At 41.1% G+C, this 20,355-nt stretch overlaps 1 protein-coding gene across 2 annotated transcripts in view; it reads left to right on the top strand.

The window, feature by feature from the left end:
* Positions 1-20,355, top strand: part of REV3L (REV3 like, DNA directed polymerase zeta catalytic subunit) — a 422,230-nt gene that overhangs the window by 285,422 nt on the left and 116,453 nt on the right. For both annotated transcript variants that reach the window (XM_082249080.1, XM_082249081.1), the window contains 4 exons: positions 160-4,354; positions 14,181-15,073; positions 17,971-18,053; positions 18,701-18,826. In XM_082249080.1, the coding sequence (XP_082105206.1) occupies positions 160-4,354; positions 14,181-15,073; positions 17,971-18,053; positions 18,701-18,826 (5,297 nt within the window). The remainder of the gene's footprint in view (positions 1-159; positions 4,355-14,180; positions 15,074-17,970; positions 18,054-18,700; positions 18,827-20,355) is intronic.

Here is a 20,355-nt window from a genome sequence, read left to right as displayed (position 1 = left end):
AGGTATGCCAAAATTATATAATATTTTTTTCTCTAAAGTTCAGACTATCAGGATAACATTTTTAATGTTGCTGTTAATATAGAGAATATTGATTTGCATGTTTTTTTTAATCTGTATATAGTGTTTTAATCTAACAATTCTATTTTCATTTCAATTTAGACAACGCGTTGAATAATGAAAGTACTCTAACCCACACTTCTGTCATTGCAAAGAGCAAGTTGTCAATTAAGCCCTCCATCTTTCACAAAGATGCTGCTTCATTGGAACCACAGTCTTCTGCCAAAACTGCATTCCAGTGTCAGCAAACAAGTGCCCTTTCATCTAATCATGTGCTGAAAAAAGAGGGTTTAATAGAAGAGCTTACCCAGTCACCTGTGGAAAAGGGAGCTGAACTTTCTGTCCATTCATTAACAAATGATAGCACTTACAGTCTGAAATATCCAGCACCTTTTAACAATACAGCTCATTCAGACATTTTTCATAAAGAGGGAGACATGAATGAAATCGTCTCTATTTCAGCCAGTGACAAGAATGTCTATGAGGATGGAATCTCCTCAATGAATAGACATCTGCAGTGCAGGAAATTCACCAGCATTAGGAAAGATAAAGATGCCTCTTTCTTGCACACGAACCGGCACAACACAGATGTAACATTAGATAGAACTTCAAGAAATTTTACTGAGTTAAGCAACAGCAAAGCTAAAAGGACTACAGACACAAGTGACAAATGTAACATTGCCCCAAACAACGTAATTCATGCAGCCTTAAATGAAAATTGTGGTGACCGCAATCCATGCGTTGATGGCAGTAGAATCACTGTTCACCCTGTGGATAGTGATTTTAATGAAGGAAGCCTTAATAAAATGAAGATCCGATATGAAGAATTTCAGGAACACAAAGCAGAAGTTACCAGTATTAACCAGCAGGCGACGCATTACAAGTTTTTCCCCAGCGTTGTCCTATCTAACTGTTTGAACCGACCGCAGAAGGCTACACCAATGGCTTGTGTGCTTAAGCAGCCTAAAAAGCATTCACGGCTTAAGCTTGCTAAAAAATCAAAAGTTCCAGTAAGTAAAGAATCACCAAATATAAAAAGAGAAGGGGACCACCAAGAATGTATGGGACATGACAGACAAATTGATATTGGTCTAGAACATACAATTAAAAATGAAAAAATGGACTGCTCAGATTCTCAGAGCACTACAAATGCAAGTGACATAGACTTGGTTAAAGACAGCAGTTATGCCCCAGGTAATGCTTGTAGCAAAAGCCCTCCTGATGTTGACAGGGTACCATCTTGTGACATGGCTGTCATAATGGATGGCGGTGCACTTGAAGGGAACACATGTGAAGAGAGTAGCTATGAATGTCAATTTGAGGAGGGGAATGCTGATTCAGACCCATCTTTAGCACTTTATGGTAATAAATACACTTTAAGAACAAAACGGAAAGTCAATTTTGAAAGTGAAGATGGGGATTCAAACATGGCAGCAAACGGCTCAAAGGCTAATCTACCTCAACCCACTGAAGCCAATGAATATGTGGTAACGTCTCAAAAATCACGCAAGCGCAGAAAGGTTTCTAAATTACCACCAGTTATTATAAAATATATAATTATCAACCGGTTCAAAGGTAGGAAAAATATGAAAGTTAAATTACAAAAAATAGATCCCAGTGAACAGGAAGTAACCCTAACCGATGAGAAAATTAAATTCTATAGTACAATGGCACCTTTAAAAGATTTCTGGCCAAAAGTGCCAGACTCTCCTGCAACCAAATACCCAATATATCCAGTCACACCAAAGAAAAACAGTAAAAGGAAAACTAAGCCAAAATCTGGCAAAAAGAAAAATGGGAAAGTTCCAAAGAGTGAGAGCAAAGTTCTAAAGCAATCCCTACCTCTGAGGAGAAAAAGGTATCATACTTTCCTTACGCCCCCAATGCCATCATATATCGATGAAGCAAAGGATTGTGATACAGAATATAAGGATGTCATGTCAAAACTTGGCTTTCTTACGCAACGAAGTCCTAGCCCAATAAATATGTCTCCTCCACGTTGTTGGTCACCTTCAGATCCAAAAACTGAGGAAATTATAGCAAGTCAGGTTGAAGAGAGTCCTCTCTTTAAAACATATCCCTTAAGTATTGGTAAGAGAGAAAAGGTTTCTTCAAAAAAAAGACCACGTAAGCCACAAACTACCAAGTCTAGAAAAAAACTAGCAATAAGCCCTCAAGCAGCCAAACAAGCAAACAAAATCAACCAGAATGAGGTGGACAAAGATGGAAAAAGACAGATGGGGAAACCTAGGCAAAAAAAAAGTGAAAAGGCGCCAAGAAAACACACAAAAATTAAAGACAAAAGAGGAAACACTGAAACTTTGGCTTTAGCGCCTCCAGTTCAAGAGCAACCAGTAACTCCTATAGATGAAGATGATGATAAATCAAACTATTCCCAGCCATCAGAGATTTCTCTGTCTGGATTTTCAATGGGACATGTCCATTCAACACAGTTGTCATCTTGCATCACACAGGAAGACTCCCCTAACAACAAACCCTTGCTCAGTTGCTCATCTTTGTCTACACTTCCTCAGAGTTCTGCTGTTCAAAAGGAGTCCAAGTCTATATCAGTGCCTCTGCCGCCAAATGCAAACACAGAGCCATTTAAGATAAATACGTTGGGATCCCAATTCTCTAATGTATTTCAAGTAAAGGAATCAAATGCAGCTCAAAATGCAATTCCAAAATCGTTTAGTCGCACATCTCAGGTAATACAGAGTGCACAATTCATTCTGAATTGTTCTCCTTTTGTTCAAGAAGATCCCACGGAAGTGCAGAAAAGGCTTTTAGCATCCGTGGGGAAACTGCGGGACACCCAAAATGTTCCAGACACAATGCCTTTTGAGAAGTTGCAGTCAAAGCTTTTACCTTGCACAATGAATAGCCAGCAACAGCTCATAGGTGTACAAGACTCAACTAAACAGAGTGATTCAGGTTCCTTAGAAAGTCAATTTTCAAAAAGTTCTTTGGTGACATCTTTAAAAAGTCCCATAAAAATTCCTTCTTGGAAAGAAAAAGGAGAACTGTTTGATGGAACAGAATTTACTTCTCAGAAGCTGAGCCAGAATTTTTTACCGAATATTTTCTCTGGAACTAAAACACTACACAATTCTACCAAGGCAGGTTCTTCTCAAGGAATTTTGGATGTACAATCTGGAATTGCTGTTTTAAAGGAATTACTCCACAAAAAGCAACAGAAAGTAACCTCAGAAGGATCCCATATTAACCCTAAAACCAGTCAGTCTAATAAAACAGAACCAAAGTGCGTAAATATGAAATCTATGTGTGCAACACCTAACAAAAAGGCAAGGACCCCACGAAGCACAAAACCGAAAGCAATGAAGAATTTAAAAATGGACTTGGTTAAACATCAGAATGACCAGCAAATAAAAAGCTCAACCTCTGATGGCAGCCCAGGAATGTTTTCTGACCCGGATTTTGAAAGCTGCTACTCTCTTGAGGACAGTTTATCTCCTGAGCATGCCTACTTTGATATCAACTCTGTAGGGCTTTGCAGTTCATATACAGGCAGTCAGTTTATTTCTGCAGACCAGCATTTGCCGCAAAAATTTCTGAGTGACCCTGTACCTAGCCAAGCTATAGATCAAGACTGTCTAAAACATGAAAACCAAGAAACTGAGAAAATAGTGCAATCATTGGACAGGAAAGTGTTAATCAGACCTAGTTCTCTTAGTCCAGACTTGTTTGAAAAATCTTCTGTAGGTATAAAAATAAGTAACCCCTTTAGCCATTGGAAGGATGGATTTCCTACTCAGAAATTTCACAGTGCATCTTCAACAGCATTTACGCAGCAGTCAGAAACGTTAGATAGTAACAAACCTAAAATAGGTAAACCAGGACTACTGAAAGAGGCCTCATTCATTGCACCTCGGTCCGAATGGGTTAATACAGAAATGCATACTCAAATTATAGAGTCAGTGACTCGAATTAAAGAGTCCACGCCTGATACCTACAATCAACCTAACTCTAATTCCTCCTTTACTGGACTTGCTTCCTCTCCTGAAACTGATTTTATTGATGGAGACTTAGACTTGTTTATTTCAAGACACAGTGATGGACTGATTGCAACTCCATATAGTTCACCAAGATCTATTTGTTCTCCCTCTCAGTCCAAGAATGGAAGTGCCGCACCACGACCAGTTCATATTTTAAAACCTTTGATGTCACCACCTAGCCGTGAAGAAATAATGGCAACTCTTCTTGACCATGATCTCATGGAAATAGTTTACCAAGAACCATTTTTTAGCAATCCTTCTGATGCACCAGAGAAGCCAAGGTAAGCGTGTATCTACAGGTATTAAATTAAAAGTAAATTGCTGCATTATTACATCACATTTTAATAGGCAAGATGGTCCTGCCTCAATGGTGAGCCAATATGAGGGTGTACACAAGCATAGACTTTTGTCAGCTGGGTTTCCACGGGTTGCACAGTCTGTGTTTGTTAGCTGATATATAGGAGGTGAATAGCCTCAAAGTCAAAGACAAGGAAGTACCACATAAGCAGCGCTTAAAATAAATGCATACATATATAATATGTGCAAAAATACAACAATAAGGTGAGAAAGATGTACTAGAGGTGTACACAACAGTCCATCTGACAGATCCAAAGGGATGACCAGTCACCACAAAGTGAAATAAATATGGATGACAAACTTCCACCACACCGCGTGACCCCTTAGGCAGTCAACACTCACCAAATGCCTGCAAACAATGAGCCTTCAAATAACAAGAACCCAGGATCGCTCCACCGGATGCTAGACACTAACAGGTGTCCAGAGGAATCTCACTCGAGAATGGCTCAATGATGGCTGGAATACTCGAAGCGGCATCACATGTGTGCATAAAGGGAAAAAAGCTCATAGGGTGGTAGTCCTAAAAACTCTATTGTTAAAACAAGCCCATCCCTCTCACATCAAACCCACATGTTCAGTACAGAGACTAGGCATATAAACGAGTGGAGATGACCAGATGTATTGCGGCCAAAATCTCACCAATGCCGTACTGTCCCCGGCAGTGAATCCTGGATCGGGTCCCAGCCGCTGCTCCCGGAGACAATCGGGCTCCCTCGTTCGCCTAACTCCGCTCTGCTCCGCTACAATGTCCAACGGACTATTCAAAAAACTTTGTTGCTCTCGTCAGCGTTCGGGAACTTCCGCCTCGCTGACAGCACGTAGTGGTTGGGGTGATAGCGTGCTCACGCCCTGACGCGTTTCGTCATTGGCTGACTTCAACTGAGGGCGTGAGCATGCAAATCACCCCCGCTATTTATTTCCCTCCTCGTCGCAGCACTTAACCCTTAATAGGTCCTCAATCATCCAAACATGACGATCACCAACCGGGCCAGTGAGAAGGTTCCTAGGAGTTCATTGATAAACAGATCGAATTGGAATATAATCTATTCACAATATGATCGGTGCAAACCTCCCTCATGCCAACATAAACTGCCACATGAGGGGCGGAATGCTGGCATACACCCCAACATGGTCACATGAATCATGATATAGGAGGAAGATCTCCTGATAGCCGCAAACCATCCGTCATCTCCTCTCGTTTTCAGAAAAAAAGGACACTAGTCCGCAATCATAGACCATATTAGATATTAATTCACAAAGTGAACGTTATTCCATACGCCCGCCTACAGGGCATACGGCTGTATTTACAAAGTGCCTCTAACAGATGCAGATCTCAACAAACCCATATGTATAGAGATCACAAAAATATGAATAAATACACAATGTACTGAATAAGTAGGTAGGATTGGGTACATTAAATACAATCAACCTTAAAATTAATTAGTTAAAATTTTGGAAAGTTCATATTATATTCAATACAATAAAACATCCGAGAGGCCAGAGAGCCTCATATAAATTAATAAGAACAAGTAAAAATTTATATATAAAACACAGGAATCGGGAGTACCAGGAAAAGGAATCTTAGTAGCAGTATACCAAATCGCAGAGACTAAATTAATAAATTATAAATAATACTAATAAAACAATTCACGTCTAATTCTACATTAAGACCTTTGGGATACAAACAATCGGTGAGGTATATCCAATAAGTTTCCCTCTTGGACAATTCCCTCACCATGTTAGAACCTTGCCAAGTGGCATCGATTTTGTCTATACCCCAAAACTTCAACCCCGACGGATCCCTATTGTGTTTCCGTCTGAAATGCAGGGAAACGCTGTGGTCCTTGAACCCTTTTTTGATGTTAGCAATATGCTCAGATACTCTCTTTGCAAGAGTCCTCTTAGTCCGTCCAATATACAACTTCCCACAAGGGCATTCTAGACCATATACCACGTGAGTGGACTGGCATGTAATCAGTTTTTTGATTTCAAACGTTCTGCCATTCCCGCTGGAAGTGAAGGAAGTTTTGCCTCTTTGCCTGTCAATGACCTGTCTACAAGAAATACACCTACGGCATGAAAAGAAGTAATTTCTGTCCCAAAACATGGTGGGCTTTTTTGGCGGATCTAAGACCTTTTTAACAACACGGTCACCATAGGATGGACATTTTCTATAGATAAGAGGGTTTGGCAGGTATTACCCCCCCCCCCCCCTAAAACTTTATCCATTGTCAAAACTTTCCAATGTTTGTGAAAAATTTCCTCAACCTCCCGAAATTGTTCATGATAGTCTGTTATGAAACCCCATTTATGATTCGTATTTCTGGAGGTGGTCTGTTTTTGTAAACACATGGTTTGTGACAACATACTGGTTTCTTGTATGGTTTTTTCCAGCCTCAAACCATCATAGCCCTTCTCAAGAAAGCGGTCCTTGATGATTTTTGACTGGCTTTGGAAATCTGAATCATTGGTACAGTTCCTGCGTATCCTCAGGAACTGCCCCTTGGGAATATTCCTAAGCCATAGGGGATGGTGGCCACTGAACATTGGGAGATAGCCATTTCTATCTGTGGGTTTGAAATAGGCTTTAGTAGTCAACTGCCCATGTTGGATCATAACCTCTACGTCAAGGTAGTGCACACTTTCTGTGCTCCAGCAGTACTCTAGTTTGATATTATTAGAGTTGGTATTCAGATGATCCGCAAACGATCTGAGGGATGCCTCAGATCCAGCCCATATAAAGAACAGATCATCTATGTACCGACGGTATAACACCAGTTCTTTTCTACGGCCTGAATAGATGTGCCTGTCCTCCCACTCGCTCATGAAGAGGTTCGCTAGGCTGGGAGCATATTTAGCCCCCATAGCTACGCCTCTTTTTTGTATGTAGAATTTGCTCCCATACCAAAAGTAGTTATGGGAGAGGCAGTAGCATAGAACCCGGCCTAGGAACCTCTTCTGAGCACCTGGGATATCATCTCTTTGGGCAAGAGCCCAATTTAGGGCCAACTGGGCATCATCATGCTGTATAATAGTATACAGTGACGATACGTCAGCTGTAACCAAATAGACATCCTCTGTACCCAGATTGTTGATCTCTTTGAGTGCCAGGAGAAAATCTTTCGTATCTTTCAAATATGATTTAGTTTGAGTGACACTGTCCTGGAGGAAGGTATCCAAGTATTCTCCCACTCTCGATGTGACAGAATTAATGCTATTTACAATCGGACGAGCTGGTGGATTTACCTGGTCCTTATGGACTTTTGGCAGGGTGTATATAGTAGGTATACGATTGAAGCTGGGCTTCAAGTACCTTTTTTTCTTTTTTCGATAATATACGATTGTAGTATCCAAAATCCACCAGATCGTCCAATTCCCTACGGAACCTTTTGGTGGGATCCCCATCCAAAAGTTCGTAGGTAGCCTCATCCGCTAACATTGAAGCAAGTTGCTGATCATAGAAGGACTTGTCTAAAATGACTACCCCTCCACCCTTGTCAGCAGGGCGAATCACAACATCCTTCCTTTTTTCCAAAGCGGTCAGGCAATCCTGTACGTGTCTCGGATTGATACCCTTCCTAGGGTTAACTGATTCCAAATCCTTAATGACAAGTTGTTTAAAAACTTCAACACACTGATTAGCGGGTTGCGGAGGATTAAGTAAAGACTTATTTCTCAATCCACTTTCTTTCCCAACTATCTCTGAAGGTTTATTGTGTGTATTATGATTTCTCCCCTGATTGGTATTCAGAAAATATCTTTTCAGATTAATTTTCCGAATATATTTGTGTATATCCATGTACACGTTGAATTTATTAACTGGCTTTTTTGCCGCACATTTGAGACCAGCGTTGAGAATGTTAATCTCTTTACTATTAAGGGACACGCCGGCCAAATTATAGATCCCTTCTAATCGGCCTCCTTCTTTTTTTGGAGTAGTTTCCCCCCTCGACATCCTCTTGGCGGTGGTCTATTTGTGGCCTTTGTCCTTGAGTGGTATGGTTCCACTGAGGATCTTGGTTCCAATTATTCATATGATTGTAGGGGAGATCCGAGTGTCTGCCCCTCCAAGGTCTCCCTCCTCTCCGAGCACCTCTCCCTCTGGGGCCCCTCCATAAAAAAGGACGCGGCGGTGTAGGTGTCCAGCACTGAGAATCAAGGGGCTCAAATCTATTAGATGTGGATACTCTTGGGGAGTCATAAGGTTGGTAACCATTTCTGCCTCCATCCGTTTTTTTATTTTTATTATTAAACCTCTTATTTGGATGCTGATAAACCTGGGGTTGGACAGGTACAGCTAACTGTTGGTTTGAAGGACCCTCAACTCCCTGTTGGGGACGAGCGGTACCTGCTCCTTTTTTATTTTTCTTTTTTCTTTTGAGAGTATCTAAAAAGAAAGTCAAAAAATTCCACAGGGATACTAGGGACTTTCAGAATAACCATGTGTATTTATGGCGGGTTTCTGGATCAGCTAGTGAAGCCACTCAACCTATACATACCAATGTTGAGGAGGCACAAAATACACAACCAACGGGTTTATATCCCAGTACTCCCTTTAGGAACAATAAACCTAAGAAAGGGAAAAATAAAAAAGGAGCAGGTACCGCTCGTCCCCAACAGGGAGTTGAGGGTCCTTCAAACCAACAGTTAGCTGTACCTGTCCAACCCCAGGTTTATCAGCATCCAAATAAGAGGTTTAATAATAAAAATAAAAAAACGGATGGAGGCAGAAATGGTTACCAACCTTATGACTCCCCGAGAGTATCCACATCTAATAGATTTGAGCCCCTTGATTCTCAGTGCTGGACACCTACACCGCCGCGTCCTTTTTTATGGAGGGGCCCCAGAGGGAGAGGTGCTCGGGGAGGAGGGAGACCTTGGAGGGGCAGACCCTCGGATCTCCCCTACAATCATATGAACAATTGGAACCAAGATCCTCAGTGGAACCGTACCACTCAAGGACAAAGGCCACAAATAGACCACCGCCAAGAGGATGTCGAGGGGGGAAACGACTCCAAAAAAAGGAGGAGGGAGGCCGATTAGAAGGGATCTATAATTTGGCCGGCGTGTCCCTTAATAGTAAAGAGATTAACATTCTCAACGCTGGTCTCAAATGTGCGGCAATAAAGCCAGTTAATAAATTCAACGTGTACATGGATATACACAAATATATTCGGAAAATTAATCTGAAAAGATATTTTCTGAATACCAATCAGGGGAGAAATCGTAACACACACAATAAACCTTCAGAGATAGTTGGGAAAGAAAGTGGATTGAGAAATAAGTCTTTACTTAATCCTCCGCAACCCGCTAATCAGTGTGTTGAAGTTTTTAAACAACTTGTCATTAAGGATTTGGAATCAGTTAACCCTAGGAAGGGTATCAATCCGAGACACGTACAGGATGGCCTGACCGCTTTGGAAAAAAGGAAGGATGTTGTGATTCTTCCTGCTGACAAGGGTGGAGGGGTAGTCATTTTAGACAAGTTCTTCTATGATCAGCAACTTGCTTCAATGTTAGCGGATGAGGCTACCTACGAACTTTTGGATGGGGATCCCACCAAAAGGTTCCGTAGGGAATTGGACGATCTGGTGGATTTTGGATACTACAATCGTATATTATCGAAAAAAGAAAAAAGGTACTTGAAGCCCAGCTTCAATCGTATACCTACTATATACACCCTGCCAAAAGTCCATAAGGACCAGGTAAATCCACCAGCTCGTCCGATTGTAAATAGCATTAATTCTGTCACATCGAGAGTGGGAGAATACTTGAATACCTTCCTCCAGGACAGTGTCACTCAAACTAAATCATATTTGAAAGATACGAAAGATTTTCTCCTGGCACTCAAAGAGATCAACAATCTGGGTACAGAGGATGCCTATTTGGTTACAGCTGACGTATCGTCACTGTATACTATTATACAGCATGATGATGCCCAGTTGGCCCTAAATTGGGCTCTTGCCCAAAGAGATGATATCCCAGGTGCTAAGAAGAGGTTCCTAGGCCGGGTTCTATGCTACTGCCTCTCCCATAACTACTTTTGGTATGGGAGCAAATTCTACATACAAAAAAGAGGCGTAGCTATGGGGGCTAAATATGCTCCCAGCCTAGCGAACCTCTTCATGAGCGAGTGGGAGGACAGGCACATCTATTCAGGCCGTAGAAAAGAACTGGTGTTAATCCTGTCGGTACATAGATGATCTGTTCTTTATATGGGCTGGATCTGAGGCATCCTTCAGATCGTTTGCGGATCATCTGAATACCAACTCTAATAATATCAAACTAGAGTACTGCTGGAGCACAGAAAGTGTGCACTACCTTGACGTAGAGGTTATGATCCAACATGGGCAGTTGACTACTAAAGCCTATTTCAAACCCACAGATAGAAATGGCTATATCCCAATGTTCAGTGGCCACCATCCCCTATGGCTTAGGAATATTCCCAAGGGGCAGTTCCTGAGGATACGCAGGAACTGTACCAATGATTCAGATTTCCAAAGCCAGTCAAAAATCATCAAGGACCGCTTTCTTGAGAAGGGCTATGATGGTTTGAGGCTGGAAAAAACCATACAAGAAACCAGTATGTTGTCACAAACCATGTGTTTACAAAAACAGACCACCTCCAGAAATACGAATCATGAATGGGGTTTCATAACAGACTATCATGAACAATTTTGGGAGGTTGAGGAAATTTTTCACAAACATTGGAGAGTTTTGACAATGGATAAAGTTTTAGGGGGGGTAATACCTGCCAAACCCTCTTTTATCTATAGAAAATGTCCATCCTATGGTGACCGTGTTGTTAAAAAGGTCTTAGATCCGCCAAAAAAGCCCACCATGTTTTGGGACAGAAATGGCTTCTTTTCATGCCGTAGGTGTATTTCTTGTAGACAGGTCATTGACAGGCAAAGAGGCAAAACTTCCTTCACTTCCAGCGGGAGTGGCAGAACGTTTGAAATCAAAAAACTGATTACATGCCAGTCCACTAACGTGGTATATGGTCTAGAATGCCCTTGTGGGAAGTTGTATATTGGACGGACTAAGAGGACTCTTGCAAAGCGAGTATCTGAGCATATTGCTAACATCAAAAAAGGGTTCAAGGACCACAGCGTTTCCCTGCATTTCAGACAGAAACACAATAGGGATCCGTCGGGGTTGAAGTTTTGGGGTATAGACAAAATCGATGCCACTTGGCGAGGTTCTAACATGGTGAGGGAATTGTCCAAGAGGGAAACTTATTGGATATACCTCACCGATTGTTTGTATCCCAAAGGTCTTAATGTAAAATTAGACGTGAATTGTTTTATTAGTAATTATTAATTTATTCTCTGCGATTTGGTATACTGCTACTAAGATTCCTTTTCCTGGTACTCCTGATTCCTGTGTTTTATATATAAATTTTTACTTGTTCTTATTAATTTATATGAGGCTCTCTGGCCTCTCGGATGTTTTATTGTATTGAATATAATATGAACTTTCCAAAATTTTAACTAATTAATTTTAAGGTTGATTGTATTTAATGTACCCAATCCTACCTACTTATTCAGTACATTGTGTATTTATTCATATTTTTGTGATCTCTATACATATGGGTTTGTTGAGATCTGCATCTGTTAGAGGCACTTTGTAAATACAGCCGTATGCCCTGTAGGCGGGCGTATGGAATAACGTTCACTTTGTGAATTAATATCTAATATGGTCTATGATTGCGGACTAGTGTCCTTTTTTTCTGAAAACGAGAGGAGATGACGGATGGTTTGCGGCTATCAGGAGATCTTCCTCCTATATCATGATTCATGTGACCATGTTGGGGTGTATGCCAGCATTCCGCCCCTCATGTGGCAGTTTATGTTGGCATGAGGGAGGTTTGCACCGATCATATTGTGAATAGATTATATTCCAATTCGATCTGTTTATCAATGAACTCCTAGGAACCTTCTCACTGGCCCGGTTGGTGATCGTCATGTTTGGATGATTGAGGACCTATTAAGGGTTAAGTGCTGCGACGAGGAGGGAAATAAATAGCGGGGGTGATTTGCATGCTCACGCCCTCAGTTGAAGTCAGCCAATGACGAAACGCGTCAGGGCGTGAGCACGCTATCACCCCAACCACTACGTGCTGTCAGCGAGGCGGAAGTTCCCGAAGGCTGACGAGAGCAACAAAGTTTTTTGAATAGTCCATTGGACATTGTAGCGGAGCAGAGCGGAGTTAGGCGAACGAGGGAGCCCAAGTGTCTCCGGGAGCAGCGGCTGGGACCCGATCCAGGATTCACTGCCGGGGACGGTACGGCATTGGTGAGATTTTGGCCGCAATACATCTGGTCATCTCCACTCGTTTATATGCCTAGTCTCTGTACTGAACATGTGAGTTTGATGTGAGGGGGATGGGCTTGTTTTAACAATAAAGAGTTTTTAGGACTACTGCCCTATGAGCTTTTTTCCCTTTATGCACACATGTGATGCCGCTTCGAGTATTCCAGCCATCATTGAGCCATTCTCGAGTGAGATTCCTCCGGACACCTGTTAGTGTCTAGCATCCGGTGGAGCGATCCTGGGTTCTTGTTGTTATTTGAAGGCTCATTGTTTGCAGGCATTTGGTGAGTGTTGACTGCCTAAGGGGTCACGCGGTGTGGTGGAAGTTTGTCATCCATATTTATTTCACTTCGTGGTGACTGGTCATCCCTTTGGATCTGTCAGATGGACTGTTGTGTACACCTCTAGTACATCTTTCTCACCTTATTGTTGTATTTTTGCACATATTATATATGTATGCATTTATTTTAAGCGCTGCTTATGTGGTACTTCCTTGTCTTTGACTTTGAGGCTATTCACATCCTATATATCAATTTGTGTGCATCAAGGCAGCTGCTAGATATTGCTAATATACCGTATTTATTTATATAGTTTAGCACATCCACATCCTCCCATCAGCGCAGGGTGATAGAGATATTGGGCTTTGGTTTTATATTCTCTTTCCTTGATTTTACTTTGTTAGCTGATCCTTAAATTTGACAAACTGGTGATTCCATTAATGGGTGAAGAGGTGTCTTTTTTTTTTTTCTAAAAGTTCAACTATATGGAATACTTTTGATGGAGCATCATTTCTATCTTCTCAATTTATGTGAAAACAGTTGGTTATATATTAAACTTTACACATTAGGCATTATATCTAACTTGGAACAACACTGCTGCTAATATTTGGGACATCAGTTTTGATTATTACTAGTAATACACTTGGAATAAGAATGTAGTGTTTCTATTATTTTCTTGATAACATATCGGCCTAAAATCCATTTTACCTAAAAATGTTCAAAATAATGTAGTATGCAAGGCCAAAGTTTCTTCTAAAGTCTTTACTATTCTAAACTATGGTAGCACCAATATTGGTATGTAGGTTACATTAATCACTGAATTAATTTGGATATTAAGTGCTGCTATTAAAGAAGATATACTGACCTACAAATGGACTGCAATCAGTTTGGGCAGGTGTAGGTCTGTCATTGATGATTATTAAACTCTACAATGAACAAAAACCTGGTCATGTCATGGCAACTGTATAGAACAGTAGTTTATTCTGTTGAGACCCTATTGCAGCACTAGACTTTTATATGCTGAGCTATATGTCAAGGCCATATTACAGTACTACAGTTTTGGAGTCTTTTATTCAAAACTTTTTAATGTTTTTTACAGTTTTATTTTACAATATTTATAACAAACCTCTTCATTTTGCTTGCTTTTACTACATAGGGAGGTGGGAGGAAAAACGTTAACAGTCGAGACAAAATTAGCCCACAATCTTCCCGAATTTGAAGGAGACTTTTCAATGGAAGGTCTAAAGCTGTGGAAGACTGCTTTCTCTGCAATGACACAAATCCCTAAGCCAATATCTCCTGTTCAGTTGAATAGACAAGTAACTGAGCAAGAGACTAACAAGTTAAATCCTGATGGTGATAAAAAGTTGGTGATCATGCCTTGTAAGAGTGCTCCTCCTCCTCAGAAAGTTCAGTTGTGGTTTCAGGCCAAAGAGCTTTACGAGTCTTTGAAGACATCAGACACGGCTCCATTAAATCAAGTTACAAATGACCATAATAATAAGAAGATAACTGTAGTACCTAGTGGTTGTAACAGCTTGCCTCCAAAGGAAATTAATATTTTATTGGCGCAACCTGCTAGTTTAGAAGATCAACCTGTTAATGAAGACAATTTAAAGATTCGTATAGCTAGCCCTCCACCTTCTCTTCATGGTTCTGATGGGGAGGATGTAGAAGGAGGAATTAATGTCACTGCTGAAGGTGAAATTGAATCCATGGAAAGGACTAATGTGAATGATGGATGTATTTCGCCTAGTTCTTCATTATTGACACCATGGCAGGATATTGATCATAAGCAGTCTCCTAGAACTGATGATGACTGTGCAGATAATTATAATTCATCCTCCCCAATTGAAGAATGTGGGACCGAAGATAGTAAAACGAGTCTGAAAACTGTCAAGAGTGAAGTCCAAACATTATCAACCCCATCTCCTCCTCCCTTTACACAAAAGAAGCACAAATCTAAACATGCGTGTTTTCACAGTACACCAGTGACAGAAAGAAGGATGGCATCTCCTGACGTAATACCACTAACTCCTGTGGCCACCGGTATGTCGCCATATATTATTGTTAATCATTCTCACTATGTGACAATGATCTAAGCAAATCAGACTACTGTTAGTAGAAATTAGTATGTGAAATGCTTGCTTTGTATTCGTATATCAGACACTTTGCACCAAGTGATCGGTGCTATTCTGAATTTCTTTTTAAAAACAGAATGTTCCTATATTGAAACAAAGGCATTGTACAAAGTTAATAGAATGGTAGTAGTCAAAGTAGTACATTACACACTGACCAATGACCATGGTAATAGAGGCAAAGTTTCCATAACAGAAAACAAGTACTTATACCACATATTAAACTTGCGAGAATAGCGGTGCCCAATCTTCGATACATCCCAGAGCACATAAAGAGGGCATCACAGCAGCAGGTACCCAAATTGCTTAAGGGGAAGACCTCCCCGCCTAAGCTGTCCATTGCTGCCATACCCTGTCAAACTTTCTAGGGGTTCCTGCCTATATAGGTCACTTATACATAGGAAGAGCAGTGTTAAAAGATTTTTCCCAAGAACCTACGAAGAGAGGGGAACGGGCATTCCACTTGAGTATAATTTCACTTTAAGCATAATAAAACAAATATAAGCGTAGCAATTCAGTGCATCTAGGCCTCTGTTCATTATCCTGAATTCCCAGTAACACCAGTTCAGGAGAGACCAGGAGGGTCAGCTGAATGTGGAAATTAATAGGTTCCACCACTTCTCCCCAGAACTGAGCCACCCCCGGACAGCTCCAGAACAGGTGGAAATGCGTGCCTACACCATCCCTACATCGAGTGCACTCTTGTGACCCCTAAGAATATATGCTATGAAGTCTCTGGGGGTATAGAAAACCCTATGCAGGAATTGTATCTAAATCAGTTTGTCCTGTGGGGAGATTAGCAGTTTGATATTATTCCCAAGAAAGACAGTCCTCCCTATCATGTCAGGTAGGTCAGCCTACCACAAGTCTCATAACTGTTCCATCTTAGGGGGGAGTCCAAGCTAAGGAAGACCAGGTGAAAAGCGGACAAGTTAGACAATGATTCTTGAGCAAGAAGTTCTTTGATGAGATCCATAGTAAGACTCGGGCTGCATTGTGTATTTGGAGGTAACTGAAAAAAAAATCTATCCTGGTAGTTAAAATTTGGAGTTCAGAAAAGGGGAGCAAAACACCCGATGAGAGCACATCTCATGGAGTTTGAACTCCGTATCTGGCCCAGAGTTGAGGGTCAGGTAATGTGCAAAGTGCGGAGGGTTGGAATTACCCCATAGTGGACTGAATGGAGACCACCCATGGGGCTGAAAAAATCTTCGCCTAGCCACAGCCCAGACTCTGAAGTGTCACTCTAGTGGGGTGCAGGGAATCAAGTATGCTTGCGGGCCTCTATAGACCAGATTCCCCAGTTTGTGAAGCAAACCCAGAGTAGCAGCCTCCAGGCACACCGCAGCATTAGCACACGAGTGCATAAACCACTGGTGGACAGTGACTAGAAGGGCCGCCCAATAGAATGTCTTATAATCCGGCAATGCCAAACTCCCACTCTGCACAGGGAGGAATAGAGTTAACTTTGCTAACCTAGGGAGAGCACCCCCCAGATGAATGATGAATGCCCGCTCATCTAGACCGGTCAGAAGATACCCTCTTAAGGAGACAAAATGGTATGGATATTATGCAGCTTACAAGTTCATTTGTTAGTAAAAGGGAGATACTTAAGCAAATTGCTGTCCCATCCTGGAGAGGGAAGTGGCAGAGAAGGAGGCATTGAGGAAGGGAGTGAGAAAAAGAAGGCAGCGAATGGAAGCAGAAAAGGGGGGGAGAGTGTAATCACTTACCAGCCCATGAGTCCAGTGCTGTCTTCACCGGAGCTGATTCTGCTGTTTACATGGTCCCTGGTGCTGCCATCTTAGATGTGGAAACTGGCTCCCCACTGTGCATGCGTTGGATCACTTGGCACTGTCAGACTTGCCCCACAGCCTTCTGGGAGGTCTGACATGTCCCAGGAGGTTGCTGCTGGGGGGGTTCAAGCTGCTATTCTCCCCTAAGCGGATGGGAAGAGTGGAAAAAAAAAGTGAGGTTCATCTTTGAATGAAAGCTGTAGCTTCACAATAGCAATTTCATTTAGAAGTAGTTATAGCCTTTATAGGTCGATGCATACGTTATGAATTGTTTTTTTAATTTTACAACCTATCATAACTTGTTATGATAACAAGTCAAAACTTTTTTGTGTGGGTTTTTCTTTTTTTTTTTTTTAACTGCAGGTAGCAGCACATAAAAATCAAGTTTGACTTGCAATGTGACTTTGAGTTTGCTAGAAATTGTGACTAGGGAAAGTCTCCTCCCTTCTTATACGTTATAGCCCGTCTCTTCTGGGAGTGTCTAATTACAGTCTTTGCTGGCCAAGTGCCTATGCCCCTCCCCTCAACCCCCTACATAAACTATTATATAGCAGCCGGTGGAAGAGCAAAGGGAATTAAGATAGTGTCACTTGACTGCATGGCGAAATGTCACCCTGTGCTCAAAATACTTGGTGAAAGCTACGCTAAGACCTTGGGTACATTACTGGAGGCAATCCCAGAAGCTGTATTACAATCTTGCATTTCTTTGAACTGTCAGATGATTTCCCAGCATGATTCCTTACGGATCAATGTCAACATTAACTCCACAGAGGCAGAATATACAAACTACAAAACAGATCTTAAAGTTAAGTTTTACAGTAGAATATATTGTCTATGTACAGCCTTTCTTTCCCTGGCACCAGTGAGAAATACTCCGCAAGCTCGACACATTTGTGTATAGGCACAAGTTGTATGGAAATAACTGAAGGACTCTAAAATATATGTTGCTAAGAATTTACATAATTTACAATGTATCCTGCTACCTTCTCTAATATTATCCTTTTCATTTCAGAAGTGCTTTCCCAGAAAATGAGTCAGAGAAGAGGAGCAAACCCTGATAAACTGCGGAGAGTACTACTAACCACTCAGATGAAGGTAGGCGTAATTTCAGTTTTCATGCTGTTTGGTGGACATAATGCATTATCTGTACCTCCTTTTTATGAAACTTTGTCAGTGGACTTGAACATGATCTTTAAACACACTGTGGCTACTCGGAAACTAGGGCAGTGCAGTATCCTGAAGTGCACACAGTGGGGTGCCAACTTTCTCAGCACACTGCTAGGGATACTTGTAACTTCTGGCCTGTACGGGTTAGTACTTTACCTTGTTACTCTGCTTAGTGGCACTTCAGTGAATCACATCACTTTGCTTCATTAGTAGCAATCGTGAGAGGCAAGAGGCAGAATGACAGAATTTCTTTAAGAGGCACGTAGGTACCTAAAAATAGGTACAGCTGCAGGAATATAAACTCCCATTATTCTGAACTCACAATTGGCCAAGGTGACTGAAGGAAATCTTTAAAGGTCTTCTCATTATGCTTAAAATGTTAAGCAAATAGTGTCCCTTTTGAGGTATATTCGAAAACATTTATATTCCCACAAAGTTTTAGCGTTCGTTTTTTAAAAACGATTGGAAAAATGAGCATGAACACTTACAGAGCTGTGCAGCTATCATGAATGGTTTCCTGTGACATGTCTAATTTCCTGTAATTTAAGGATATGTCTCTTGTTTATTGTGCATAGAATCAATTTGCAGCTTTGGGTAACGTGAAGAAGGAAACGTCTCAGATTGAAGGGCCTTCTCTGAATAACTCCTATGGTTTTAAAGTCGGTTCTCACAATCTTCAAGATGCAAAGGCCTTACACGAGGTATTGTATGCTTTGAGATGTTGCACTCTGTATCTTGCATAATGTACAGCTTTTGTAGTTGTAAGTTAACTGAGTAGAAGGAATTGTCTAAATGAACATAGACATAAGATTAATTACTGTTTATTGTGTTCAGGTAAATTGAGAGAATTAACAAAGGTTCATCAGGCAAGTGTTAATCTCTTTTCACTTAACCCATAGATTATTCCCCCTTCAACACAGTCAGTGTTAATAAGGGGTAATGCCTTCTGCACTGCTGTTTTCTGCCATTAGGGGGGCGTGGGGAGCCTATAGCCGTCTGAAGTAGTTGCATGTAAAAATTCCAACAGGCTGGTTGTATCCAAGTCAATAGATCGACTTTGGTACAATCAGGCAGCCCGTAGATGGACCAAATCTCTGCTGGTCCCTGCTGAATTGGCCAAATTTCGATCAATGTATGGCCCACTTTAATTAATTTCCATTAACATACACAAAACAGCTATGGGTTGTTTGACAGCTCAGCCCTTATCCAGAGATCAACCTGTTGAGAAGGGCTGACCATTAGAGTTAGGACTGTCATAGGTACATATCTGCTTCTGTGAATGTCCATGACACCAGCAGTCAGTTCTTAGAAGTTCATACTTGAAATAATTGTCAGCTTTTCTGTGGGAGTTTCTGTTATAGAACTTCCTTCCTGTGTATGTGAAGGAGTTTAAACTGGTAATAGATGAGCAGTTTTTATGAGAATGACAAAATGAAGAGACATCTGTTTTTTTTTTTTTCTTGCACTGCAGCCTGGTATTTTGACATAGCAGTGCACACCCATTTAACATTTATTTCCATGTCTGAATAAGAGGAAAGGATAACTTGGAAATTTCCAGTAAGGTTTCTTACATATGTTGTGGACTTCAGTTATGAGATCTTTATCCTTCAGTTGCCATATCTGTGCAGTTTCTTCACGCATTACAAGGGGTGCCAATATTTTTATGGTATGTAGAATAAAGAAAGGGTGGTAACTCCTGTTATAAATAGAGCAAGAATCCAAAATGAGTGGGAACAATAATCGACTTATTGTTTTGGAGACATAAAAAGGCAGCAGGTGACTTTGCCAACCCTTCTAGCTTGTAACCAAAAAATCACATTTTTAAAGATTTATCCTTTAAAGCAAAGCTGTATAATGGTTAACACAGTGAGAGAAATAGTGGAGTTTGTATAGCACAGAATCTTGGTAAGAAGGGTGACCTACCCAGAAGAGGGTATGGTTGCCTTCCAGAGCCTAGCTGCTTTTATGTATCTTTTTAGAATTTTTTCCTTTGTTTTCCTGATGCTACTAAAACTCCCTATTCTAGGTTGACAACACTCACTCGCTGTAATTTGTCTGTAGAGGAGCAGTGTTGTCACCCTAGGACAGGAAACGTGTTAGATCTTTTGGAACACCTTTGCCTCCCTGCATCTTCATATATTATAGCAGAGGTGTTCTGTAGTCCACACAGAGCTGGGAACAATGTTAAGTAATAAGTCACCAAAGGCAGTGAACACAGTAAATAATCACA

This window comes from Pelophylax lessonae (genome assembly GCF_965119305.1).
Source record: "Pelophylax lessonae genome assembly, chromosome: 3".
NCBI lineage: Eukaryota > Metazoa > Chordata > Amphibia > Anura > Ranidae > Pelophylax > Pelophylax lessonae.
The sequence above is the reverse complement of the archived record's forward strand: the minus strand, read 5'-3'. Positions and strand labels throughout refer to the sequence as shown.